Below are 27,814 nucleotides of genomic sequence, written 5' to 3' on the forward strand. Positions count from 1 at the left end.
ATTCATCTTTATATTGAATAGAAAGTTAATCTGTGAAAAAACGAAAACACAAATAACGAAGGCAACAGCAAAGATGAGTCTTCAAAAATGTTTAATACAATTGTCATTGTGTGTAAAAATTATTGTTTTTCTTTAGTTGAATATTATGCATGTTTCTAAAGTCAGTAAAACGATTCGATTTTCCCAAAAATAATTCAATGATTAATGATTGTCACAGATTTCACTTTCAACGTTGTCTTTTTATTTAAATATATTACTTATTGAAGCATATCTTATAATTCCTTCCCAATGATATATATTTAAAACCTATTCAAAAACATTACTGAGCAAGAAACGTAATACCCATTCACTGCGAGATCCTCAGTCTCTCCGACATGACAGTATATATATTTAAATATAAAAGTGAACTTCCTCTGACTCACTGGAATCATAATGTGTGAGGTTCCACCCATGTCGGAACATCAGCTCGTCTAATCTTTCTACAATGTTATTTTTTTATTTGTCTGATGTCAGTGGGTGTGGAACTGTCTGGAACAGTCCATCCTGGAAGTTCCTCCCAGCCCGTGAGCTCACCAAGTGTTCTGACCCGAGGTGAGCAGTTCAGAGGCTTTTTAAAAGCAGCAGGAGTCGAACCTTCATCCTTCAGTTTGATGCTGAGGTCGGACAGAGGCGGACTCATCCTTGACTCTTCCACAAGATAGATAGATCAACTTTTTTAATCCTTCTGCAGATCTCCTTCGGGAAATTGGGAAGATGACTTCCATCGTGTTCTGCTGCGCTCTATTTCTCACTTGCACTTTGACCTCTGCTGCTGCCCAGTGTAGGTGATTTTGCTTCATAACAAGTTAATCATTATTAACATTGATTTTCAACCTTAATGACGACCTGTTCTTCTGCTCGTCGATCTCCGCAGCGAGCTGCACTGGACGATGTGGGGATGGATATGACCGAGGGAGCACCTGCCAGTGCGACTACAACTGCATTGGATACGGAGAGTGCTGCAGAGACTTTGAATCCTTATGTACAACAAGTGAGTGATTATTATTGAACAAGTCATATGAAGTTCAGAAGCGCCACAGATGGATCCTCTGAGTCATTTTAATCTGTATCAGTCTTCTTAGAAACACCTTATTTATTTAATTTACCTGATGTCACACAGAAAAGTCTTGCAAAGGCCGCTGTGGAGAAGGTTTTCGGAGGGGTCGCATGTGTTCTTGTGACCTTGACTGTGTGAAATACAAGCAGTGTTGTCCAGACTACCAAGAACATTGTGTCAAAGACGGTAAGTTTCTCTTCTGCTTCTGTGTTCTTCTCCTTGTTGTGAAACAGTATCATGCTGATGTGATACATTGAGATTGACCAATTCATTTGTAATACATTCACACAATGTGTTAAATAAAAAAAAAAAAGAAGGTTCGAACGATAAACAATGTTTTTATTATTAAATATTGCTCATTTTATTTGGTCGTGCAGAATAGCAAAAATAAAGAGTAGAAAAACAAGTTTAAAAAAAAGCTAAATATGCTAAAATTATGGTTTTATTTTATGTTATATAACTTTTAAAAACTTGTTTCCTACATATTTCTTTTACAATCATAATTCTCTTTATTGGGGCCAATACTTAATCATAGATAGTGCTAAAGCAATAACCCTATAATCTTATTTAAAGACTAATTAAAGATAATAGAAATACATACAAAATAAAATTGTTAGTTTCTACATCATCTTCATGAGGGCTTGTGTCTCTCTAAACTTAGAATCTCTAAATTATTATTATTTCAACAAATTTATGGTTAGGACTTCATGTTATATCAGACCAGGGGTCTCAAACTGCCAGAGAAATCATATTCTGGGGGCCTCAATTTATTTAATTCTTTTTTTGAGTGCAGGCTGAGCAAGGGTGTTTTTTTTTTTCAAATTCGATTTTTGTTCAATTAATTTGAATTTCTGGATTATTTAACTCCTGGGACTCGGTTGTTTTCTCATCGTACTATTCTGGTATTGTCTGCTGGCAATATTACACCAACATTTTAAAATTGAATTTTAAAGGCTGGAAATTAAAAAATGGTGAATTAACAAAAAGTATGTTTTAATTATTGTAATTAGAATATCGAAATCTATGTTCAAAAATAAAATGCATTGATTTTGAAAATATAATCACGTTTTTGTATTAAGTTATTAAAAAATGTACCTTTCAATATACAAAATAATGAAAATAAATGCCCAAAACAAAAAAAATTATTTCAATAAAAAATATGTAGATAAAACCTTTTACATCTTAAATTCATCCCCTTATTATTCAGATGACATTGATTTAATACCATCTTTATAAAACTGTCGTAACATCCTCTATAAACAATTCTTAATCCAATTTCAATGTCTTATAAAAAGTGTTACCAGTAATATTTTCCACACAGGAATCCAACAACTGTCATCATGTGTGATTGTTCTTTAATGGAGTGTCATGCCTGCTAGAGGAAGATTACTGGTGTCAGAATGTGACAGTCGCTGGCCAAACTGCTCCGAGAAACACAAGAAGGCAGTGTGTCATGAGCGTGGGAAGGAAAAAACCTGCCTGGGCCAAGAGAGACCACGGCGCTCTTTTCTGGACCATTTAATTGAAGGAAAAAGTTGCTCCTTGTTATGTGTTGTGACATTTGGAGCAGAAGAATGAGACTCTTGTTAATGTGTCTGGATTGAATTTGTCTTAGATGACCTGGCTGATCCCACGGCGTACCCACAGGACGATCCAGGTAAAAAAAAGGACATCAGTGAACAAAAGCTGAAGTCATTAACATTTAAAGGTGTTTTCCCGCCCTAGAAGTGGCGAAGGCCGACCCAGCGACCACTGAAGGCCCCAGTGAACCCCCTACGACTGAACCCTACACTTCAGAGGTCACTCCTGATGCCACAACTCAGGTCACAGGTGTGATGAAGTTTGATCAGTTATTATAACACCTGTTGTTTTTGTCAACTACTTATTGAGGGAAGGATCGACAACAGCAATGACAGCATAGTTAATACACAAGTAGCCTCTTGACTAAACTTCTTCTTTGTAGTTTTCACTCAAGTATCGGCAGTTTTCTGAATAATACACAGAAATTCTTACTTAAAAAAAAAAACCAACACATTATTACTAGGGGTGTAAGAAAATATCCATACACTTATCAATAAAAAAAAAATCCAATTATATCTTATATTATATAGTTGTAGTTTAAATAAAGTATGTTTCAAATCGAATTTTTTTTATTTTGATTTACATTCCAATTATTCACAGCGTTCATTTTTGTGTTGCAATCAAAATCCCGGCCCCTAGATGGCGGCATGCATTATGTCCGCAGTTAAATGGCTAAGAACAAGAGGATACAGTCGACTCCAGCAGCTTTTAAAGCTTATGTTTGAACATATTTTGGTTTCAAAACAAATGAAAGCAGTTACGACTTCATCAAGAGTCATGTGGCCTATAAATTCTGCAGCACCAGAGTCAAGTACTTGACAATACTACAAATATATCCTTGTTACTACAATATAGGAAAATATTGTATCGTTGCCTCTTTTTCTCGATAAGTATCGTATCACTAGATTCTTGCGAATACTCACCCCTAATTATTACAAGGTAATACAATAATAAACAATAAAAATAGTAACTATAGTTTATTTGAAAACTTGTATGTGAAATTTCAGACACCACCAGCATTACACTGTTGCCTGAAATCACCACCGCGGAGATAACAACGTCAGAGCCACCGACAAATGCAACAACCGAGGACCAGACTTCACTGTCATCCTCCGCGGCGCCTTATGTATCAGAAGTCACGCAGGGCTTCATCACAGAGACGTCCACAGAAACCTTTGTCACCAGTTCAACGACGCAGATGCCAGAGGAAACTTCTAACAGCACGACTGAACTAACAGATGCCACCATGAGTAAGTCTTGACCTTTGCATGGAGCTACAAGAACTGCTGCCTCACCTTTACACTGATGGTGCTTAACTCTATCAGGATGATATTATTCTGTCACTATGCAAACCAGCCTCATGAAACTAGGATGACAACAAAACAGCAGTAGAGACCATGATACATGTGACACAGGAAAGAGAGAGGACACTACTATGATGAGTGCAGTTGTCGCAACATTTCGAGAGTTTTTGAGGATGGTTCGAGTGTTTTTTCACACACTTGTAACTTGATTAAACGAATGATCTCAATTCAGGAAAAGTACACTTTGTGTTTATACATAATAAACTTATTTATCTAAAGCTTTTTACGACGAAATTATCAGCCAAAAAGTATATCTCCTCAAGAAAATGTTAGTCTGGAATAAATATTATGATTTTAAACTAAATAAAATGATCTCTCTTGTAGTCTAACAAATCTGAGAAAACATCCGAGTACATTCTTCATAATAACCTCTTGTGTCAATTAAGTAAGAATATAAATAAAAGCATAAACATAAAAATGTATTTTTCAGTGTTAAGTTAGCCCATTCCTCCATATAATGTATCTTATATAAAATGAAAAAAATAAAAAATAATGCCTTAACACCCAAGATAAGAAGTATATACGAATTAATTTGGAAACTTTGGAACTGTTGTTGAGTATCTTCCATCTATTACGAGTTAGCAAATGAAAGCATGAATTTAGAAAGAACCGTATCAAAATGCTAATGCTAATGCTAAACCTTAAAAGAGAGAAAAAAGAACAAAAATGTTCACTTATCTTAATCACTACTGATAGAACAGTATATTGTTGTATATTTAGTCACTTCATATGTAAAAACTGACAAGCCAGTTTTGTATTTCTATTTTAAACTTATAAAATGTAGCTCTACCTAGCAAACACTGCATTTGAGCAATACCGTAAAAACGTTTAGCATCGAATACAACCATAATTCTTATAGTTTTATATATTATATCTTAAAAATACTTAATCTTAATCTCTTCTTTGTTTAATGAAGCTGTTTCCGGACCTATTCCTAAACACACTAAATGACTACAAATGAAAGTAATATCTTTTTAGAATACATTCTGAACAAGATGCTAAATTAGCCTCTATGATGTTAAAGCTACTTGCATGAAAATAAATGTGGGTTTTACATCTATTGCGATTTAAACTCACCAGAGTTGACCTTTTTTCTTTCTTTTCCCAATTCTTGGGTTTAGCATCAAGTTCGCCTTCAACGACACCTGAAGTCACCACAGTCGAGATCACTCCTGATGCCACGACAGGTGTGATGAAGTTTGATCAGTTATTATAACACCTGTTGTTTTGTCAACTACATACTGAGGGAAGGATCGACAACAGAATGACAGCATAGTTAATACACAAGTAGTCTCTTGACTAATAAGATCTGATTTGAAATCACCATTTTTGTCCATCTAAGCTCTAAGGCAACTTCCTCTTTGTAGTTTTTTCTCCAGAATTCACTTTTCTGAATGATACACAGAAATTATTTTATTTTTTTTACAACTTACTTAAAAAAATAAATGTATTATTATTAGGGGTGTATAAATTAAAAAAATAATTCCAATCACATTTTATTTTATGGCCCATATTTCAGTAAATAGTGTATACATTTAAAAATATTTTATTTTTATTTACATTCCAATTATTCACAGCTTCATTTTTGTGTTGCAATCGAAATTCCGGCCACTAGATGGCAGCAGTCACTACATCTGTGGACAGTTAAAGTAAAAAATCCTGCGAACTTAAGGCAATGACTGAGGACAAGAGGATACAGTGGACCTCAGCGGAAAGCAGTTACGACTTCATCAAGTGTCATTACTTAACACTAAGTTACTAAGTCCCTAAAGCGACTTGCATGATAATAAATGTGGGTTTTTACAACTATTGCGATTTAAAATCACCAAAGTTTACCTTTTTTTTTTCCCCAAATTCTTGGGTTTAGCACCAAGTTCGCCTTCAACGACACCTGAAGTCACCACAGTCGAGATCACTCCTGATGCCACGACAGGTGTGATGAAGTTTGATCAGTTATTATAACACCTGTTGTTTTGTCAACTACATACTGAGGGAAGGATCGACAACAGAATGACAGCATAGTTAATACACAAGTAGTCTCTTGACTAGTAATGTTTGTAGCATTGAATTTGTTTTAATGTTTGTTGTCCAAGGCAACTTCCTCTTTGTAGTTTTTACTCCAGAATTCACTTTTCTGAATAATACACAGAATTTAAATTTTTTTACAACTTACTCAAAAAAATAAATATATTATTACTAGGGGTTCAAGAAAATATCAATAAACTTAGAAATCACGATGTTTTTATCACGATACCGCGTCGATATTTAATAGCATTGTATCATTTTTTTTATTTTATGGCTCAAATTTCAGTAAATAGTGTATACATTTAAAAATATTTCATTTTTATTTACATTCCAATTATTCACAGCTTCATTTTTGTGTTGCAATCGAAATTCCAGCAACTAGATGGCAGCAGTCACTACATCTGTGGACAGTTAAGTAAAAAAAATCCTGCGAATTTAAGGCAATGACTGAGGACAAGAGGATACAGTGGACCTCAGTGGAAAGCAGTTACGACTTCATCAAGAGTCATTACTAAACACTAAGTTACTAAGTCCCTAAAGCGACTTGCATGATAATAAATGTGGGTTTTTACAACTATTGCGATTTAAAATTACCAAAGTTAACTCGTTTTTTTTTTCTTTTCCCAATTCTTGGGTTTAGCATCAAGTTCGCCTTCAACGACACCTGAAGTCACCACAGTCGAGATCACTCCTGATGCCACGACAGGTGTGATGAAGTTTGATCAGTTATTATGACACCTGTTGTTTTGTCAACTACATACTGAGGGAAGGATCGACAACAGAATGACAGCATAGTTAATACACAAGTAGTCTTTTGACTAGTAATGTTTGTAGCATTGAATTTGTTTTAATGTTTGTTGTCCAAGGCAACTTCCTCTTTGTAGTTTTTACTCCAGAATTCACTTTTCTGAATAATACACAGAATTTTTATTTTTTTACAACTTACTCAAAAAAATAAATATATTATTACTAGGGGTTCAAGAAAATATCAATAAACTTAGAAATCACGATGTTTTTATCACGATACCGCATCGATATTTAATAGCATTGTATCATTTTTTTAGTTGTATGGCTCAAATTTCAGTAAATAGTGTATACATTTAAAAATATTTCATTTGTATTTACATTCCAATTATTCACAGCTTCATTTTTGTGTTGCAATCGAAATTCCAGCAACTAGATGGCAGCAGTCACTACATCTGTGGACAGTTAAAGTAAAAAAAATCCTGCGAATTTAAGGCAATGACTGAGGACAAGAGGATACAGTGGACCTCAGTGGAAAGCAGTTACGACTTCATCAAGAGTCATTACTAAAGTTACTAAGTCCCTAAAGCGACTTGCATGATAATAAATGTGGGTTTTTACAACTATTGCGATTTAAAATTACCAAAGTTAACTCGTTTTTTTTTTTCTTTTCCCAATTCTTGGGTTTAGCACCAAGTTCGCCTTCAACGACACCTGAAGTCACCACAGTCGAAACCAAACCCACGGAACCACCAAAGCCTGATTTGGACAAACCTTTACCTGAACCTGAGACGAACCCGGGAGAATACCAAGCAGGTAAACTATTGAATGAAAAAAGACGATTTTATATGAATATATAATTGCAAAATTCCGGTACAGTTGAGAGGGATATACTGTATAAAATTAAGTTTAGAATATCAAAATAAACCTTGCAGTTTAAATATCAGGCAAACTCACGTTAAGGTAATATACTTAAAAATTAATAATGAAACTTCTAAAACCACTTCTACATCTTGATCACTCACCAGACGACAGCAACGACGTAAACCTGTGCAACGGTCGACCCATCACTGGAGTGACCACGCTCAGGAATGGTACCGTGGTGGTCTTCAGGGGTCAGTTCCAAAAGGAGCCTCAATACTCTTCTTGCTCTGATAAACATTGAATCTAATGAGAATCCTGACCTTTAGGTCAGAACTTCTGGTTCCTGGACCCAAACCGAGTCCCGGGTCCTGCCCGCGATATCACGCAAACCTGGGGGGTCCCGTCCCCCATCGACACCGTCTTCACCCGCTGCAACTGCCAGGGAAAGACTTACATTTTCAAGGTAAGCGCTTCACATTAGTGGTGGCCTTTTAACCACCACTAATGATCTCTTGACTGCAGGGAGGCAAATACTGGAGGTTTGAAAATGACGCTCTGGACCCTGGATACCCTAAAGTGGTGGAAACTGGCTTCGATGGACTTCGGGGTCCGATCACAGCAGCTCTGTCGATTCCTCAACATCGTAGCAGGAGAGAGGCCGTGTACTTCTTCAAGAGAGGTGAGAGAAGACCGTCTTGACCAAAAACGCCTGCTAACCGTCTCTTGCTTCAGGTGGAACGGTCCAGAAATACTCCTACCAGTCCGGTACCAGTCCAACTTGTGGGCGCAAACCTCAGTTTGCCATCCACACAGTTCAACACAGACATGCTCGACAAGCAGGTTCAAACTAAATATTTTTTTCCTCCAGATAAATGAGTCCAAAATACATTAAAGCTGGATATTTTTGACCGGGAAATCCTGCTGTTAGTCTCAGTTTTAGGTGTAGCCATCAACTTCAGGACCAACTGGAGAGGATTCCCTCCGACGGTCACATCTGCAGTGTCCGTCCCCAGCAGCAGAGAGCCTGATGGGTACAAGTACTACGTCTTCTCTGGATGTAAGTGTTCGACAGACGATGCAAAACACATCAGTTTCCACTCAGTCTTTCTTATATCTGGGTGTCAACACGCATCAAACCCTTGGCATGCAGCCCAAATGCAGACTGCCAAATCATTTTATGTGGCCGGCAAGATGGTTGTCTTATAATCAAAGTAGATTAAAGGTTATGAGGATATGGTGACATATAAAGATGCCAGGGATTATCACAAGGAATGGTCAACAAGAATATAGATTTCTAACTATAAACTCTTAGACAGTTTAATAAATATAAGATTTGCTTTGCCCGGGACCAAGAATGCTAAAAGACTTTGTCCCAATATCTGGTGGAGACCCCTGACATTTTAGCGGTCTAAAATGGTAATGATTGGGGCAGAATTTTTTTTTTTTTTTTAGAAATGATAGTACAAGTAAATACAAAGTTTCAAGATAACTAAAATCTCCATAAAATACATTTGGATCATCAGTTTTTGCAACCATTTACTGTTGTCAAGAATTCTGACTAGCATTACATCTTATCTTGTAATACACTCGTTAAGTCATTCTTTTATATTGAATGTAAAATAAACATATGAAGAAGAAATAGTCTAATATGGAGTAAGCATGTTAGGATTCCAGATGCTTTAAACACTGCAGATGCAAGTTTATAAACGTGTTAACAAAACAAAACTGCAGAACTAATGCTGACTTTCTGTGAACCTTCTTGCTGCACCTTTAAACTAAACTTTGGTCACCTTTAAGACCCAAGAAGCATGTGTCGAAGAAGGTTGACTTTAAGACCCAGTGACCACAGGTACACACCAGGAGTAGACGGTCGCTACACAACATTTCCTTTGTCGAGACAGGAAGTCATTTAAAGCCACGTCACTCGTCTAGTCGCTGACGTCGCTGGAGAAGCTGTTTTCAGTGACATCAGTTGTAAGAGTCGAGCAGACTCGTCCTCTCACCCTGACTGTGTGTGTGTGTGTGTGTGTTGCAGCAAAGTCCTACAACGTCCGGATGGACGTCGACCGTCCCGTCATGGAAACCCCCAAAGCAGTCAGCTTCGTCAAATGCCCGAATTCTGTTTGAAGACCTCAAGCATGAAACGTTTCTTATTGTTTGGAGTTTTAATACGTTGTCTTAAAAAACACTCGGCACACATGAAAATCACATTAAAATGAACGCTCGATGAGAAGAATGAACATGGATGCGGTTAAAGATGTTCTACGTCGACAGCTTCATCGGGCCAGTCGTCTGCCGTGAGCTCCTCGGGCAGGAAAAGCTTGACCTGTGGGAGAGTGAAAGGAGCTGCAGTCATATTGTCAACTACAATCTTTATTTTCTGTCAGATCACACCGTCAAACTACAGAATTTATGTGCACAATTCCTTCATGATTCACATTTTAATAAAATGAATGTTTAAATAAATGAACATTTTATTGTCCAGGGCATGAATGCACCGTCTCTCCTACAACATTTCATCTTCTTTTCCATTTACTACTCAAGTTGTCCTATCATGCAAAGATATTTTCTGTTCTAACAAAATGAGTTCCCAGACAAAGGTCTCGATCTATCCGGGAATAATGTTGAAATAAGAATGACGAGATGCACGTTTTAAATGTACAAATGTAAAAAAGCTTTGACTGGGATTTTTAAATAAAAGCAGTTAATATAACATTTTTACCATTTAATTCTTTTGGCTGCAAATACATTCATCGGCTTTGTTAAAACGGTTTAGAAAATATTCATTAGTCTGACCCGGAGCAATAGTTTTAAAACCACACTATGTGACATTTTCCACCCACATTTCCTTAAACTATTGTTTAAATTGTTTTTTTAATCTGCATGGGCAACTTTGGACTGTGAATTGGGGATGGTGGTTGTATAATTTCCATTTGGGCTGAAGCAATGAGAGTCCTTTTTAAATTTTCCAAGAGGGGAAAACCAGCTCCGGACAAAAGTAGTGGCTGTAGTTTACACTGTTGCAACTATATTGTTAACACTAAAGTAAACTAAAATATCGATACAAATAAAGACTTGACCTATCCACCAATTTGAAGCCAATTGCTATTTTACGTTTAATGAATTACAGGTAACATGAGGTTAATTCACTCCTCAGTAAAGAGTTTGGACTCCCAGTTCTATAACAAGAACTCCAATGTTGCTCCAATGCAGCTACTCTATAGCCCCATTCCTCGGGACAAGCATTACCTGGGGACCACTGTGTTTTGTAAATGGAACTTAGTTTGTAGCTGTGCAGCGCGCACGTCTTCTTTACTTGCGTCATGTGGAACAATACCCCAACAACAACAAAATCGATCTACTTGCATTTCAACCCGGGATTGAAACCCAGACATTCTCCGTAATTATTACAAATTACCAGAAGTCCCCAGGTAATACTTATCCCGTGCGAATGGGACATAAGATGTGTTGTTGGCAGCTCTTCATGCTACTCTAAGATGTGTTGTACTACAGGTAAGGCAGAGCTACCTCCTCTCTTGAAGCGACCACCTCTTCCACCGCGGTTCTCAGGCCAGCGCTGCAGTCTGCCCTGTCCTGGCCTGGAGGGTCGAGCGGGCATACTACTGGTATCTGAAATATGAAAAATGAAAATGTTTGAAAGTAAAGATGTTTCAGGAATAATGACATTACAAACAGGGGGGTGTAGAAAGTACCTGCAGAGCTGGACGACGGCTCCTGGCTGGTGGAAGGGAGGTTGGACTTGTCCGAAGACTGACTGGATTCCTCCATGTCATCCTGGGAGAGGCCAGTATCCACTAACGCTTCAGGGCTGAAAATGGAGCGAAAAGAAATTAAGATAAAGGCGAAATGCCGACAAACGTGCCAGCATACTTGTCCGTGTCAGCTTCCAGGAAAACATCGTCCCTCTCTTCGCTAGTGCTGGCAGCTCCTGGAACTACCAGGCTCGGTGTAGAGGTGCTCACGGTAGGAACTGACTGGGACGCCTGCTCTGTGGTGTCGGACTGGGCCGCTTCAGAGAAGACTGAATGGACTGAGTGAGAAAACAAGTTTAAACTATGCACCCAGTAGCACTACATTGAGGTTCATGTAGGTCATTGAGATATTTCAAGCAAGAACAAGCAAAAAGGTGAAATACTGAACCAACTAGCACGTCTCTGGTATATGTTCCTGATTGTCAAGTCACTTTTAAAATGGTTGGAAACAACTAGACAAACTAGAGAAACTTGATCGTTACCCTGTGCTGTAACTTGCATTGGTCCAGTGGGAACGCTCCGTCCACCAGACTCGTCGTCATGGGATGAAAGAAATATGGGATTATCAAACATCCCGAGACCTGAACACAAGGCAAATGTCACAAAACGAACACTGTTGCTGAATTTGTTTTAAACTACTGTTGGCAGGTAGAAATTGAGAACCACCTGACGACAGCTGGCCCACGTCTGCGTGTGAGGAGCTGCTGGTCTGGGGAACATCCTCCGCACGGAAGCGATGGACACCAGCAACTTGAGGGGAACTGATGAAAAATATTAAACGTAACAATCGTTACTCTAACATTAAGACGTAGGGATTAAACATCTCATCACAGGTTGACTATGGGAAAACTTGAATATTTGTAAGACTTTCACACTTTAAAATTCATGTTCAAAGACTTTTTTTTCTTTTAAAAACAAAACATAGTAACAGTTTGAAACTTAACGAGGACCTTAACTAATAAAATGTCAATCATGAAACTGAAAAAAGATCACTTTAGTGTTATCATTCACGAAGACACTCACTAGACGGTCTGGTCAAACCCATCAGAGTGATGATGGACCACCATAGTTGGGGGGTTCGGAACCATCCGATCATCTTCCTCGAAAAAGTGCTGTGACAGAGTAAATATCGCTTAAAGACACCATCTGGGACGGTTTTACTGTGACTCTTGACTCACTGCGCCGCCAGAGCTGAGCTGCGGGACCCTTCCCACGGACTGACGACGAGCCGGGATGCGCTGGAGTTTTAATAAAGAATATTATTTATTTCCACACCGACTACACATTTTCCAGGATGTTTACCTGAGAGGACAGTGGCAGCTCTGATGTTGGACGAGCAGGAAGTTGATGGGTTGGTCTCCGTGGCGACTGAGGCATGCGTGTGCCAGAGCTGGTTATTGGTTGATCCGTAGAGAAGGCCTCCATGGACGACCCCTCGACTAAAACAGAAAAGAATAAAATTAATAGTAAAAGAAAAAAGGTTGAAAGGTGAAGCATTACAACATAATGTAGTCAGAAATGCCATTTAAGAACTCATTAAGTATTGAAACATTTCTAATCAAGTTATTTCATGCTTGATCCTTTGGTTTCGAATATTTTGGATGGAAATATGGACAAAGCAGGGATTGAATGCTGCGGAAAGAATAACGGCAAGGGTGTATAAATTATGTTCTCAAATGACAAGATGATGAAGTCTAACGAAGCATTAAAAAACTGCTAAAGGAAAATAAAGAAATTAAGGTTTCAGAAGGAATAAAACAATTAAAAAAAAAAGCTAAAATAACAAACATTATTCTTGGAAGAACATTTAAGAGTAAACAAAATAAAAGGGAAACAAAACAGGATGTGTGAAGATGAACTGAAAAAAAAGAAGGTTGTGTTGCATACGCAAGTAGACTTTTTGTACAATTAAACTTTACATTTCATATCGAGTTACAGTCACCATGTTGAACAGATTAATTTGGTTTTGATCTTTTTCAAAGTATAATGAGCTCTAGATGTTTTGTTATGGAATAAAAGATGAACATGAGGTACAAGTTCAACTTAATTTAAAATTCTTTCCATTTAGATGTTATGCTGAACTTTTTAATCACCCTATAAATTGAATTTAGGTAAAATTACACTCAACATTAAACAATGTCTGGGTACAACCTCAGTCTGACCACGACTATACTGCTCCAAGTCCAAAACAGATGACATCTGTCGGCCATTAACTTCACACTGATAACTAGTCTACTGGCGAGTCGGTTTCGGGTGCATGACGAGGATTTACAGAGCTCAGTGCGCTCTTTAACAAGATTTCCTGGATCTTACAGCTGGGTGTCTGGGAATCTGCAGGCCTCTGGGTGGAGTCCGTCGCCCCCAGACTCTCCTCTGTCTCGTTGCCTGGGTCAGTTACGTCAGCTCCCTGCAAAAGAAAAAAAATAGGAATGCTCGGAAATATCATGAAAGGTGTTCAGCAGCATCAAATACAAGCAGGGCAGACTGACATATAAAGTAGTTTTTCCATTTCTGTCCGAACAAGCTCAAAGATTGTTGAATGGACTATGATTCAGTTGCTCCATCGGATGCCCAAGTAAAAAATAAACTAGACTTGTCTGTGCAAAACACATGAAGCTGGAAGAGAATACGCTCCAAATATTTTATGGCAGAAACAAGCGTGTGACAGAAGACTGACACTCACTGCAAAAGAATGTAAAGTATGCGTTACAGTGTCTTCAACCTACCTCAGTGTCGTCTCCTTCATAGGCTTCATTGTCCTCTCCGCTCTCCTCATTGCTGTCTTCTTCCGCCTCGATGCCTCCATCATCATCTTCTTCCTCTTCATCGTCATCGCCTTCTTCTTCTTCCTCCTCCTCTACGTCATCTTCTTCCTCATCTTCATCCTCATAATCCTTTTTTTTTTTTCAAACAAAGCCCATATATATTTACATTTTTTTGCTTCTTGATAGACGGATAGAAATGAGTGCTCGGCTGTATCAAACCTGCTCATCATCTTCCTCCTCCTCTTCTTCTTCCTGGTCATCCTCAGTTTCAGTGTCCGTCATTATGACGATAACCTCTGGCTGTTGCTGCTGGTCAGAAACTTCACTCTGTGTCATCGAAGGATCTTGGCTCATCATGATGGTTTGGACAGCAGCAGCAGCTTCTTCGCCGTCATCCGACTGCTGTTGCAACAATACACAATTTCCATTTGACCTTTATTTCAAATTAAAAATTGATTATGAAATGGTGGTGCTCTAGATGGTGTGGATCTGTAACTGAAAGTAATAGCCGCTTTTTAAAGAAAAAATTGCACTCCTTTTTAGATCATTAAAGAAGTATATCAGTGCCATCAGAATATTGAACTATTTAATTTGAAATGTCTTTTTTTTAATTAGAATGATTTGTTTAACTATATTTTAAAATATTTTTTGGCACCATCAACATTTTTGAATTGAATATTAAAAATATTGAATTTAGAAATTGTATTTTTCAATCATTAAATAAGAATATCACACTTGACTAGTTTAAATTGAAATGTTTAAATGAATTAATTTTTACACAAGTATTCAAAAACAATGTTTTAAATGCAACCCTTCAATTTTCTGATCCCAACTATGAAATGCTGACACCATTTTGATTGTGGTGATCCATTTGTAATCATATCGTTAAAAGGTAAAAACTGCCTACCTGACTCGCTTCGGCATCATCCTGACTTTCTGATGGTGCAACTACCTCAGCTTCTGCACTTTCTTCAGCCATGATCTCCTCCTGGAAATAAACACAAACAAAAAAACATTAATATGTTGGTTGAGACTTGACAATAGGAAACCCTCAGACAGTTGATGCCCCTCACCTCTGGTCCCACTCGCTGAATTATGCGCAGCTTCTTTGATATGGGTTGACGGGAATTATCCTCTTGGGTAGTCTCTGTGTCGGTCACCATGGTGGAACTTTCCTCTTCATCACGAGGCCTTTTGGTCATTGAAGAGGTTCCAGGTGTAGCTGAAACTAGACGTCCAGCACGACTTAACTGCTTGTTCCAAACTACATACATCTTCATCACTTCATTGGTGTGGGTTTTCTTACCGGTGCCAAACAGAGAGGAGGATGTGGAGGGCCACTCCACCTGTGAGCTGGTCGTCGCTTCAATCACAACAGCAGGCAGTTCTTGACCGGCAGGCTCAGAGTGGGTCACATTTTGTTGTTGTGTTGGCTGGACGAAAGCTGTGGTCTGCGTTTGAGTCTGCTGGACAGTCAGCATGGGGTTCGCTAGAGTGGTCTGGATGTTGGGACTGGCCGAGCGCACAGAGCCGCTGGCACTGCCATACACCGCGACGTGTTCCACAGGTGGGCCTTCTGAGGACTGCATAGCTGTGGACGATATGACCGGTTCTTAGTTTAACTATACCATACATTTGACTTTTAAACAATCAGAACTCAAAACAGTCGAGTTTCATACAATGGATCACATGTTTGCATTGATAGTAAACTAACCCTCTCTGTAACCAACCTGAACAGCACCCACAATGCCTTGCCGACTAACCAACCAGCTGTCAGTCACATTTGACATTAAAACACAGTAGCGAACAATCAGCCGTCACTAAATAGAGCAGTGTATAGTATACAAGTTCTGTGGTTGGGTTTAGGTTTATCTGCTGCGGTTTAAATAACTCATCAGTTTGTAACGTAACAAGTCCTTGTCATTTTTTGTTCCAATAGATTAGAACGTTCAGCACACTGTGCAAAAAATAAATCTGTGAAACAGCAAGACCACGGAAGGTGAACTGCGATAAACTTCATTTTGTGAAGGCATCCTATGTATCAAGAATCATCTTGATGATACCATTTCCTTCTTAAACTTGCCTTCCTGTGTCTCCACCTGTGTGGTGGGCATGACAGTTGCAGTGGGTGTTGGTGTGGGCACAGTAGCCGGGGTGATCATTGGTCTGATGCTGGCTCGCGGAGTAGGTTTGTTGCCTGGGTTAACAGGCTGTTTGCTGCCTGTTGCCACGACAGGTGTGGGTTTTATATTTGCTGTGGGTGGCTCAGACGTGCTGGCACTAGGAAAAAAAAAAGAAAGGGTTAAACTCAGAGGAAAATGGAGATGCATGCATCATAAAAAATAAACATCTTTAACAACATACCTGCCACGGTCTGCTGCCGGGGTCGTCTTCAGACTGATCTGTCTCTGCTCTGTGCTCCTCTGCTGCTCCTGAGTCTAAGGCAGAGATGGAACTTTAACTTGAGAAATGAGCGGGAAATGAGTCTAAATACAACAAATAAAGGAAATGCTCACCTTACTCGGACCTGCCTCAGCAGGTTCATCTCTCTGTTCTTGTCTCTCTTGCTGTCCTCGGAGTTCTCGCAGTTCTCTCTCCTGGCGACTGAAGCGTCCTTCGTACTGAGACTTGAGTGCACTCACTCGCACCTCCAGCTCCTCGCGGTGCTGCTTCAGCTCATCATTATCCTTTTTGAGCTGCTCCTTTGCACCTAATAAAACAATAATTAATGAATGCGTCAGTGATACAAAAACTTCTTGGAGTTAAAACTTTGAACTAACCCAACAGCTGGTTGATTTTTTGTCTCGCCAAACTCATCGTTTTCTTTGTCTTTTCCTCCTTATCGGTCATCTGCTGCCTCATTGCCTCGTCCTGCGAGTGCTTCTCCTGAAGCTCATGTCTTAGTCTGGTCAGCTCCGACTGCAGTCTGTGCGTCTGTTCCTGAGCGCTTCGGGCCTCTGTGTCGCGCTCTGCTATCACCTGTAATAGTAGGAATATTGAAGACATTTATAGGGCATCAAAGAGGTTTTAGTTCAGGGATATAGTGAGATGATTCACCTTGTTAATTGTCTCCAACTGCACTTCCAGTTTCTTCGTCTTTGTTTCGGACTGAACAAGAGAGTCTCTGAGAGATTGCAGTTCCTGTACTGAGGCCTTTCTGGCCTCCTCGTCTGCAGACGGGCCTGCTGCAGCCTCAGACACCATCTGAAGGAAAGACGATGACTTCTCGTACCCAAACCTGGGGCAGCAATAAAGATATCGACCCTCGTTTTGGGGACCTTACCTTGTCGTGTACCACCTTGAGCTCCTCATACTGAATCTTGTAGCGACGACCAAGTTTCTTGACCTGTGTCACGGTCCGGATCTTATTCTGGAGTTCTGTATTCTTTGTCTCCACTTCATTCTTTAGTGCATTTCTCTCTTCGGTTAATCTGTTCAAACTCTCACGCAGGTGATGCAGTTGACTTTGCAGAGTAGTCGTTATATTATTAGACCTAAAGACAGAAATGAATTATATAATTTTTGAATGAATTGTCATTTAAAATCCAAATCAAGGCAAAAAAATTCCATCCTTTTATAAACGGATCACTAAAAAAAAAAGGTGTAGTTTAAGCACATGCATCTACCAAGAACTTTAAAATGGATTACAATCAAATGGTAACACTATTGAAAACAGAAAACAACTTTACTTAAAAATTGTGTTGGCACAAGGCAAAAGTTTGTGGATGAAACCAGGTTTGTGGCGCTGATCGCCATAGTGAGGTTAGCCAATAAATATTTCTATGTTTTCAAAACGATCATGATCTTAACCAGCAACCACAAAACTATTTTAAATGAATCAACTGACTCAACCACCCTGTACTATTATTAATTGTTTGGGCATCAACAAACACCTCACCTGGTTGCCTCAGTTTTCAGCTTATTATTTTCTTCTGAGAGTTGCTGAATTCGTTTGATGTGCATCTCCTTTTCCAAATGGAGGCGTTTGTATTCTTCTGGGTCAGAATCCTTTTGCTGGCTCACCAAATGCTACCAAAAAAAAGAATGGACAACATTTGTTGTGTACATTTCTTACTTTGTCCTTGTACTACAGTAGGACGACTGTAACAGGTAATAATTTATATTGTTACACAAATGTTCTTTTTTTTTTGATGGGTTGAATTAGCAAAATAATTTTTCCACTTCAGATCCACTGCTCACCTGAGTGCGGTTCTTCCAGCGTTTTATCTCATCCTCCAGGATCTTCTTTTCAGCCCGCAACATGCCGCTCTTCTCACTTAACTCTGTATTTGCCTGTTGAATTGGGAGGATATCCGACTCCAGCTTCATCACCTGGTGAAACAATTGAATTAAAGTTGAAGTTCATTCATTTAATCTTGCCGTTTTGTGTTACACCAAAAGCATTATTTGTTTGGAATATTTCAGTTGGCTCTTGAAATTGACAAGTACCATGTATGTATCTTTTCTTGTATTATAGTGTTTACAATTTTTTAAAATTAAAATGCATTAAAACATTTACAAGAATGTTGCCAAAAGTGTTGTGTTTTTATATCTTTTTGCACTTTATATTTTTAGTCAGTGTAGTACTGGAGTGGTTAAAGTGAACACATTCACAATGTCATGCTGATAATGTTCAAACATAAAGGTCAAACATAACATAATTGAAATACCTTTGCTTGTGTTTGCTGCAGCTCCTGCTCCATCTTATCCTTTTCCTCCCTCAACATTTTGTTAGTTTCCATCAAAATGCTCATAGTTTCAGTTTTCTTCATCAGCTCTTCATGCTGAGCCAGAGACTTCGATGTCACCTGTCAATTTGACACCATATTATCAGAACAATATTGTTGCACATTAATGGCACACATGCATAGATCATACTCAACAGCTGAACACGGGAGAAATAAGCATCTAGCATAATACCTGCATCTTTTCTTGTGCAGCCGTCAGACTGTCCTGCACTTCTTTCAGCTCTCGTTCCAGGTGCTCCACTCTCAGTCGATAACGCAAACTCTCCCCTTGAGCAACTTCAAAACGAGACTCTGCCACCTCCTTCTCCCTACGCACAAATCTGCAAAAGACAAGAGCGAAAGTAATAAAAAGTGACAGATATTCAAGAAATACTTTTTAATAATGAAATTAACTAACAATATATAAATACATTACCTGAGAATCTCAAGTACTTGGTCTTGAGATTTGCCTTCTTCAGTCATGGAGATGTTCAGGGCACTTTCCCCGACACCACGTTGTATTTTCTCCATCATTGTGCAACTCATAGACTGTAACTGTTCATGCAGCAGGGAGTTTTGTTTCAGCAACTCTTCGTGGTCGTTTTCCATCTTGGATATCTTTTCCTATAAAATGATAAAACATGAAAAACAAATTAGCAACCTTACAAATAAAAGGTCAGATTTAAAAAAATAAAATAAAAAAAAGGAAAAAAACCCTTATCACAATTCAAACTTTCCTACAAGTTGATCTCATACAGGAAATTACAAGTTTATATCATGCTGTAAAAAAGATTTTATTCAACACGCTTGCCTTAAGAATCTTCTCCTGCTCCTCCCAGGAGACTCTGGCCTCCACAAGCTCAGCACCGACTCTCTGGGCTCGCTCCTCCAGCTGATGTTTGGTCTCTGCAGCTTGTAATGCTTGTGTCTTTGCCATCTGTAGAGCCTCAAAATCGGCAGCATGCAGCATCATCTCCCTCTCATACTTGTCTTGGGCTTCAGCTGCAAGTTTGGCCTTTGATGAAAAAGAAATTTCTAAAAATTACAGACAAACCCCAATGTACCCTGATATGATCAGACCATAATCTTGCCGCTCAAAACTTTAGGTTTGTTACAACTTTGTTGGGTAGAATTATACAAAAGCATTCAGTTTTGCCTGGGTGTCGCCATTTACCTGGGTCTGAGTGTCCTGCAGCAACTGCTCCTGCTGTGCTTCTGCACTTGCCACTTTCAAGAGCGCCATCTGGTGACTGGCCTCTGCATTACCGAGTTTTTGTCTCAGCAATTCCATCTATCAAGAAAGAAAGAAATATTACATTGAACTCCAAAAATCAAACAGTGGCAGTGACTCTGTTCAGAAAAGAGAACACAATTAATAGATACCTGCTCCTCCATAGTTGCCAGAGATTGCCTATTTTGCTCCAACAGGTTTTGTTTTTGTTTTTCCGCTTCAAGAAGTTTCTCCTCCAGCTTACGATATTCTTCTCTTGCTTCTCTCATGCGAGTTTCAATTGAAGAATGACCCTCCTCTGTGATCTAAAAGAATTGCATTATCGAAGATGAAGTAAACACTTTATACGAAGATAATTAATGAAGTACTTAATTCAACCGAGTAATAAATAAATCAAGTTGTGACCAATTTTTATATCCAGCCATCTAGAACCACTTTTATATTCAATACTCATCCATTCATGTTTGTTACTACATGTACTTAATGTATATAGTAACACCCTTCCGTGCAAATTGCAGCACCTGTTTCTCTTTATTCAGCAACTCCTCTAGGCTCTGAGCCATGTCTCGGTACTGCTCCATGCTGGAAGTCATTGTACGAAGGGCTTCTGCCAGCTCCTCTGCCCGTGTTTCAGCAAGTCGCAGACGACCCTGCATGTCTTCCCGGTCTTGATCGGAAGTAGAACCTGGAGCAGATATGTGATGTGAAAAATGACAAACAGCCTAAACACATTTCACTTAAGCAAACGTATGTACATTAAAATCACCAAGAAGATTTTCCACCACTTGGGGTCTAGACCTTTTTTTCATTAGCAGACACTGACAATAAATGAGATTTTAATAAATGTAGCAATGATTTTGTAGGCACATTAACCAATTCTATCCTTTAATGACAGATGCAACATCTGAATATCTTGGGAAGTGAATAAGTCTGCTTTTTATGTTGATTACCTCTGATGAGTGGTGTTGATGGAGAACTTAGGATGTGACTTGCATCACTGCTGCCTTGCTTGAATCTGAAAGTGTTGAGCTCAAACTCAGCAGAATTTAACGACTCTTTAGTTTTCTGGAGAAGTGCAGCTTGAGTCTCCAGTTGCCTTTTTGCATCCATTATCTGAATCTGTTTAAAGGGAAAAAAAAAACATTTTAACAAACCTTCTTAAGTTATTAAGGCATAAGATAAAACATTAATCTTTGGCGCCTTTTGTATTCATCAAATAGGAAATCCCATATTTGATCTTTCAATAAGACAGGAAAATACATTCATTATAATCACATAATAAGCCTTTTTAAATGTTAAAGTTAAGATATAAATTAATAAATGTATAATTGATTCAATATTAAAGCTTTTCTCACATCTTGATTTCTGGTTAGCAAATGTCGCTGCTCCACCTCCTGCTCCAACCGCTTCTGCAGCCCAGAGATCTCCCTCTCCTGTTTCTCCAGCTGGCTGTTCAGACGTTGGCGGGTATCTATCTCAGAGCGCTCAAGAGTCGCCTGAAAATAAAGATAGAAACCTTAAAAAATATAAGAGTTACCCGACATGGTTGTCATAGCCAGCTGAATAGTTGAGTCCACCAAATTTGTTACGTTTGTTTCAAGTTCCATTCATTGGCAATTATTATGAAAGATGAAGTAAAACAGCAAATTAAAAGCAACTACCTGAATAGTCTGCAGATTGGTCAGCAGCAGGCTCTGGCTCTTTTGGTGGCTCAAAATTGAATCTTTCTCCTGATTCATCTGAGATTCAATGAGCTTTAGCATGTCTCTCTCCTTGCGCAAACTCTCGGCACGACCCTGATCGAAGAGTTTAATTAGTGTCAAATGCAACCTCAAACACAATATTGTACAGACAGGAAAACAAACCTCTGCCATGGATAGTTTCTCGTTGGCAGCCAGGAGATCCTGATTGAGAGCGTGGATGGTTTGTTCGTGCTTTTGCACAGCTGCCGAACTCTTCTGATCTTTCTCTCGGAGAGAGGCAATATCTTGCCTATAACCTTTAACATTGTCCTGCAGCATCTCATACCTGTTGATCATAAAATTAAAGGAAGGAAAAAAATTATAAAAATTGGTGACTTGCACAGGATTAACCTCTATATTTTATTTACTCTATATAACACAAACTAAGGTTTTCTTTAGTAAAGTATGTAAAGAAATGCAAATATTGTTGCAGAACAGACTAAGAAATTATATTTGCAGATATAAACTGGATGACAAGTCTTATTTTATATTTTAGTAAAGCGGTTTTGTTCACACTGAAAGCAACATCCATAATTTTGTTTAACACTGTGGTTACATATCAAAACGTACCTCTTGGAAGCAAACTCCAGCTGCGTAGATATCTTAGTATTCTGAGAGCGAAGGTCAGAAAGCTGCTCCTGGAGTTTCTCACTTTGCTCCATTATCACTTTGTCACCCTCAGAACGCTCCTTTTTGTACGTGGTAAACACGTCCTGCAGCTGAAGACAATCGTTTTTCACGTTATTCCAAATTCAAAGTGAATGATACTTTAAGTAAACCAGGTTTTTAAAGTTACCTGTCGCAAGGCTGCCTTTGCCTCCAGTGCTTCAGCAGAGTCTGTTGCCATTGATACAAGCGCAGTTGGTGTTCCAGCTGTAGGAGTTGTTGCAGGTGATCGGCGGGGGGTGGATGTGTGGGCAAACTCCTCTGTCAGAGCCCCTAAATCAGACGACATCATATGAATATCCTTCATATTAACAGTTTTAAAAGTGAAACCACTTATCTAAAATAAAGTGTATTCATATAATTTATGGTAGTCATTATATTGAAGGAAAGTATGACTCGACACATTTACATTATACTTAGCATGATTACCATTCAACACATGCGTTGATAGAACATGAGACCTAGTGTAGTGCTGGCGTACCTTGCTGTGGGAAGGTGACTCCAGTGGCTTGGGCCAGCAGCACTCGGTACATGTCTCTTTGTCTCACAATAGATTCAGTCAGTTTGATTTGTTGGCCCCGTTGCTCCTTCAGGGACTCGACCTCAGCCAGGGCTTTCTTCCAATTCTCCTCCAGCTCAGCACGCCTATGCCAACACATTCAGTTTATGACCAACTATAACTTAAGTACTCAATGTACCAATCAGCAGGATACTAAAATCCTTTGGTTGTAAATTTATTTGACCCGATTTTGTTTATTATTTGTTTCTTGGATGGATTTATTGTGGGCAGCAAAGCATGTTTCATAGATATGGGAGGTTCTTTTTCTACCACAGAAATTGAGTTTGAGGTCAGTCAGTACAACCAGAATTAATACATAAAGGTACACTGTTGGCTTTTGAGATAATGAAAAGGTTTTAAGTGCGCATTAGTCCTAAAGTATGATATGTATGCTTTACTCAGACCATTTAGAACGTAAACATAAATTCTCGCGGGCATTGCTTAATCCACAGGTTTAACTGGAACATATTCCCTGGCCACAGACTTAACAGAGTCACGTCATTTAAAGAATGATCTTAATGGTTCTTTTAAGTGCTATTGTAAAAGCCGAGTTATCATCTTGTAACGTGTAACTTTGAGAATGTTACATACTTATCGCTGGTTCCCTCCACCTCTTCTTTCTCCTTCTCATCTGCCAGATCTCGCAATGAAACCAGCAGCCGCTGGTTCTGCATCTGAAGTTCTTCCACACTCCGATAGGTCACAAGGTGCAGGCTGATCAACTCCGAGGTGCTGCTGACGTTGGCTGAGCTCACCTCTGCCTCAGGGAGCACATGGTTCCCACGAGCCTCTTCCAGCTCAATGAGAAGCACACGCAACTAGTGTGAAAAAGAAATGGCTGCATTACTATCATTTCATCTTCAAATGATTGATTCAGCTATAACGCCTGATCTCCCACCTGTTTAGCCATATCTTTGATCTGCATTTCACATCTCTGATTCTCTCGCTCTAGGAGAGAGGAGCGCTTATTGGCTTCATCCGTCTCATTCTGCAGGCGGTACACATCCTGAACACCAAACAACAAATTAAAACCAGAGTCTATAATAGTGGGCTCAACTGGATCCAGCTAAAAAATATGTGTGCTTTAAACACCTTCACTGCTTGCTCAAGCTTGGCTGAGAGGCTGGCCACGGATTTCTGCATGCGCTCATGTTCATCTCTCTGACGCTTCAATATGGGGGCCTTTGCCTCCACTTCTTGCACAATATCATCCAAGTACTTGTTGACTCGCTTGTTCTCCAGTCGCTCCAACTGTAGCTGCTCCTGGTTTTCCAAATATGCAGAGTATATCTGAAGGCACAAATAATCAATTTTAATATTTAGTTGCAGCATGACGTTTATGTTAAAGGAATATAGGGCTTGATAAGGTTTTATGAATATACATAATATAGTAGTCATACATAATGTGTATATACTGTATTCTACTTTCCTGAACATGGTTTCAAAATAGACCAAAGTTGAATTAATGAATAAAATTGAAAAAAAAAGCAACAATCTCCAAAGTTATTGTAATATCAAATATAAGTCTGCTTTAAAAAATCTTAAGACTAATGTTTTCTTCTGTCCAAAAAATTCAATATAGAGTTATTCACTTTAATACCTCAGTGAGCTTCATCCCAGGTTTTATTTTAGATACAACTGCAGCTGTTGGGGACATAGTTGTGATATGCTCTTCTGTTAGGAAAGATGTAGAACCAGATGTGCCTGAAAAAAAAGGAAAATAAATAATAAAAAACATCAAATGACAAGATTTACTAGAAAGTCACTACCTCTTTGTTTTGAATTAGAGAGCAGGTCATTGGCATTGTCCAGTTCCTTCTCCAGGATGTTGATTTTTTCCTTTAACTCATTAACAGTTTTATCTTTGGCAGAGATCATTGCTTGCATGTTTTCATCCAGCGCCTTGTTGTCTGAGAAAACAGAATATTACTTTAAATGCCACCAACTGTCATTACAGATTTTCCACACAGTCTAAAAACAAGAACATTAGAATTCAGTTTACCTTCTCCAGCTTCCTTTAGCAGCCTTTGAAGCTCATCAACTGCTCGGCTCAACTCTTCACTTTTGGCTTCAGAATCTGCTGCTGATTCCTAGAAAATCCAAATAATGTTTGCATTCACCAACATAGACCAAAAAGACTAAGGTTAATATAAAACAATCTATTGGCCTATTTTATGCATTTTTAAAAACTCATCAAAAGCTTGACAAGGTACATTTTAATAACAAGATAATGCAAAGGAGATTCTGATTCTGCAAAAGATTACAAATCTTCAATATTCTTCCAAGCATAAACATACCTTGTATAAATTGGAAAGTTTGATGTTAGCATTTATTTCATTTTTGAATTTTTCCTCCATGGTTCCTTGTTGCTCCTTAGCCTGCAATACGAGAAATGTCCAAATGTCACTGCTTGTTAAAATATCAACATGTTTTTTTTCCATGTCTGTGTAGACAAATCTTTTTACTTACCTCTTTGAGTTTTGTGACCAAATCTTCGTTTTGTTTCTGGAGACTATCATTCACGGTTTTTAAACTTGTGAACTGATCTTGAAACCTGTTCAACTAAAAATAACGAGTATTTAAGCATAAAAGTTGACAAGTTAAGGCTTTCATTATCCAAGTTATATATAAAATATCTATTGATCAATACCTCATCTTTTGTATTCTCCAAACTGCATTTCAGTTCCAGGATTTCGTTACCCTTCTGTCGTGAGAGGGACAAAAGCTCTTCACTCTTTGAGTTCAGTTCGTTGTTCAGCCAGGATGTTTGATTTTGCAGGAGCTCCTTTTCTTGTTCCATTCGCTTTTCTTTGTACTTAAATAACAAAAAAGAGCCTCAATATAATAGCAATTGATAAGTCGAATCATTTCTTAATTCTAACTAAATAGGACTTACTTTTATCCTCACTTCTGCTGCTTCAAGTTCATCCAGCTTCATCTGCATAGATATTTTAGAGGTGTTGACTTCCACCAACTTGTCATTGAGTTGCCTCATGTCATCTGAGAGAAACAAATAAGAAAAAAAGAAAAAAATGAAATTAAACCCTTTTTTGAATCACTTAATTGACAACCGACTTTTTCATACCATTCAAATGTTCTACTTCCAAGGATCGCCTTTCCAAAGTACGGACAAGTTCCCGCTTTTCTCCCTCAAGTTCCTCCTTGGATTTCGAAAGCATTGACTAGAGAGAAACAATCATTTTAAGACATCTTTGACGAAGCATTAATAATAACCAAATAACACAACAAGACCCCAAAGATATCTTAATGTGTAAAGTTTTTGTAAGATTCTGTGCATTCCACAAAAATCTGCCCATAAACTTGTTTGTTGTACATCACACATTTGTGAAATCTACTAGAATTGAAAGTGATATTCATAATGTACAACTTAATAACACAGGTAAAACACTTGCCTGATAGAATTTTCTTGCCTAGATTTATTGACTTTATTAAAACCAGATCATAGTTTGTTGTAAACGTTTTGTTAATCTCATAACTAGCAGTTCACAGCAAGTCACAAACACATTTGATTGCATTAAAAACACTAGAAGTCGTTTCATTCATGTCAATAGAGCAGATCGCAGATGAATAAAATAACTAGAGAATGAAAACACGTCGTACCTGCTCGGACGAGAGCTTGTCTTGGGCAACTTCATACTCCTTATTCGTTTCGAGGACAAGTTTGAGTTTATCCGCTTAAAATAAATACAATTATTTAGCAAGATTGATGTTAAAACAGTTTAAGTGAAGTGTCATTACCTTGTTTGGCAAAATCAACTTTGAGTTTTCCATAGTCCTCTGACTTGGTCAAGAAATCTGCCTGGCATTGATTCAGCTGTTTAACCTTCTCAAAGAAATGTTGTTCTGCAACATAAAAGATCGAGGAAAACACAGTAGACTTTATTAAAGTTCATCTTCGTGGTGCTTAGATTAAAAAAGTAGGACCGCTATAGTTAGCTTTTGTTAGCTTCACATTGAACTGTCACACGATTGTTTGACATTTGTAGGTCAATTTAATTTTACACCAATACAGATTAAATAAGAATAATGTACACAAACTGCCTCAAAAACATGCCATTTTCTTTTATTTATCTATTCAATTGTGCACGCAAAGTTCAACATGCCAACCAATGCTAACAGGCTAAGCATCTGTGTATAACTCACCGCTGTCCACCCTGAAATGTTCATGTTGAGCTTTTAGAATGTCCATTTCATTCTGCTGATCCGTAAGAATTTTTTCGAGCTTGTTCTGAACTGCTTTGGGCAGTTTTGATAGCTCGGGAACCTCCATGTCCAGCAGCATTGCTGCCGCCATTTTTCCGACAACTGTTACGAGCATGCGCATTAGGTTGAATATGTGTTCGTCAAGAAGACGGTGCATCATGGGAAATGTATTCTATCACCTTGAAGTTTACATATCAATCACTGTGATCAGGCCAGATTATTATTATCCAGAGAAAAATATATCAATATATTCTTATATGTATGAACTTGATAAAATACAATTATTTTTAATAAATCACTCCCAGGTCTCTAACCAGCTTGTATGAATATTCCTATAATCATATTTATGACACTAATAATTTATTTGTACATTTTTTAAATTATAAATGTGTATTCAATACATTTACAAATTGCCGTCTAATAATTAATAACGCGAAATGAAGCTTTAACCGA

At 38.4% G+C, this 27,814-nt stretch overlaps 2 protein-coding genes across 12 annotated transcripts; one reads left to right on the top strand and one right to left on the bottom strand.

Moving 5' to 3' along the window:
* Positions 1-534: 534 nt before the first annotated feature.
* Positions 535-10,156, top strand: LOC148086711 (uncharacterized). 8 transcript variants are annotated; one of them, XM_087784919.1, is made up of 17 exons: positions 535-591; positions 731-820; positions 914-1,030; positions 1,160-1,282; positions 2,712-2,753; positions 2,822-2,926; positions 3,685-3,927; positions 5,163-5,228; positions 5,909-5,974; positions 6,707-6,772; positions 7,501-7,626; positions 7,839-7,925; positions 8,001-8,137; positions 8,197-8,353; positions 8,407-8,514; positions 8,603-8,731; positions 9,710-10,156. In XM_087784919.1, exons 2-17 carry the CDS (start codon positions 754-756, stop codon positions 9,799-9,801), a joined length of 1,731 nt encoding a protein of 576 aa, XP_087641045.1. In that variant the 5' UTR covers positions 535-591; positions 731-753; the 3' UTR covers positions 9,802-10,156. The 8 variants fall into 8 exon arrangements, with proteins under 8 accessions (XP_087641045.1, XP_087641044.1, XP_087641048.1 ...); XM_087784918.1 differs by having other exon boundaries at positions 569-658; XM_087784922.1 differs by lacking the exons at positions 535-591; positions 6,707-6,772 and having other exon boundaries at positions 600-820.
* On the bottom strand, positions 9,821-27,461 carry tprb (translocated promoter region b, nuclear basket protein). 4 transcript variants are annotated; one of them, XM_087784917.1, is made up of 51 exons: positions 27,302-27,461; positions 26,897-27,001; positions 26,759-26,832; positions 26,223-26,319; positions 26,034-26,137; positions 25,788-25,952; positions 25,607-25,699; positions 25,435-25,515; positions 25,140-25,227; positions 24,907-25,047; positions 24,738-24,841; positions 24,230-24,427; positions 24,036-24,143; positions 23,729-23,955; positions 23,060-23,223; positions 22,709-22,851; positions 22,483-22,631; positions 22,036-22,198; positions 21,832-21,966; positions 21,526-21,666; positions 21,121-21,289; positions 20,692-20,855; positions 20,323-20,475; positions 20,114-20,230; positions 19,751-19,954; positions 19,376-19,563; positions 19,133-19,280; positions 18,883-19,020; positions 18,413-18,544; positions 18,111-18,241; positions 17,496-17,706; positions 17,270-17,416; positions 16,993-17,191; positions 16,729-16,922; positions 16,577-16,650; positions 16,296-16,492; positions 15,519-15,803; positions 15,286-15,440; positions 15,120-15,200; positions 14,432-14,611; positions 14,174-14,341; positions 13,761-13,854; positions 12,750-12,886; positions 12,626-12,685; positions 12,471-12,559; positions 12,114-12,208; positions 11,930-12,028; positions 11,566-11,725; positions 11,388-11,503; positions 11,203-11,304; positions 9,821-10,000 (listed from the first exon to the last, which is right to left on the bottom strand). In XM_087784917.1, exons 1-51 carry the CDS (start codon positions 27,450-27,452, stop codon positions 9,951-9,953), a joined length of 7,068 nt encoding a protein of 2,355 aa, XP_087641043.1. In that variant the 5' UTR covers positions 27,453-27,461; the 3' UTR covers positions 9,821-9,950. The 4 variants fall into 4 exon arrangements, with proteins under 4 accessions (XP_087641043.1, XP_087641042.1, XP_087641041.1 ...); XM_087784916.1 differs by having other exon boundaries at positions 14,432-14,614; positions 19,376-19,557; positions 19,745-19,954; XM_087784915.1 differs by having other exon boundaries at positions 15,286-15,803.
* Between the last annotated feature and the right edge of the window lie 353 nt (positions 27,462-27,814).

Source organism: Callionymus lyra, chromosome 2 (assembly GCF_982586985.1).
Source record: "Callionymus lyra chromosome 2, fCalLyr1.hap1.1, whole genome shotgun sequence".
Classification (NCBI taxonomy): Eukaryota; Metazoa; Chordata; class Actinopteri; order Syngnathiformes; family Callionymidae; genus Callionymus; species Callionymus lyra.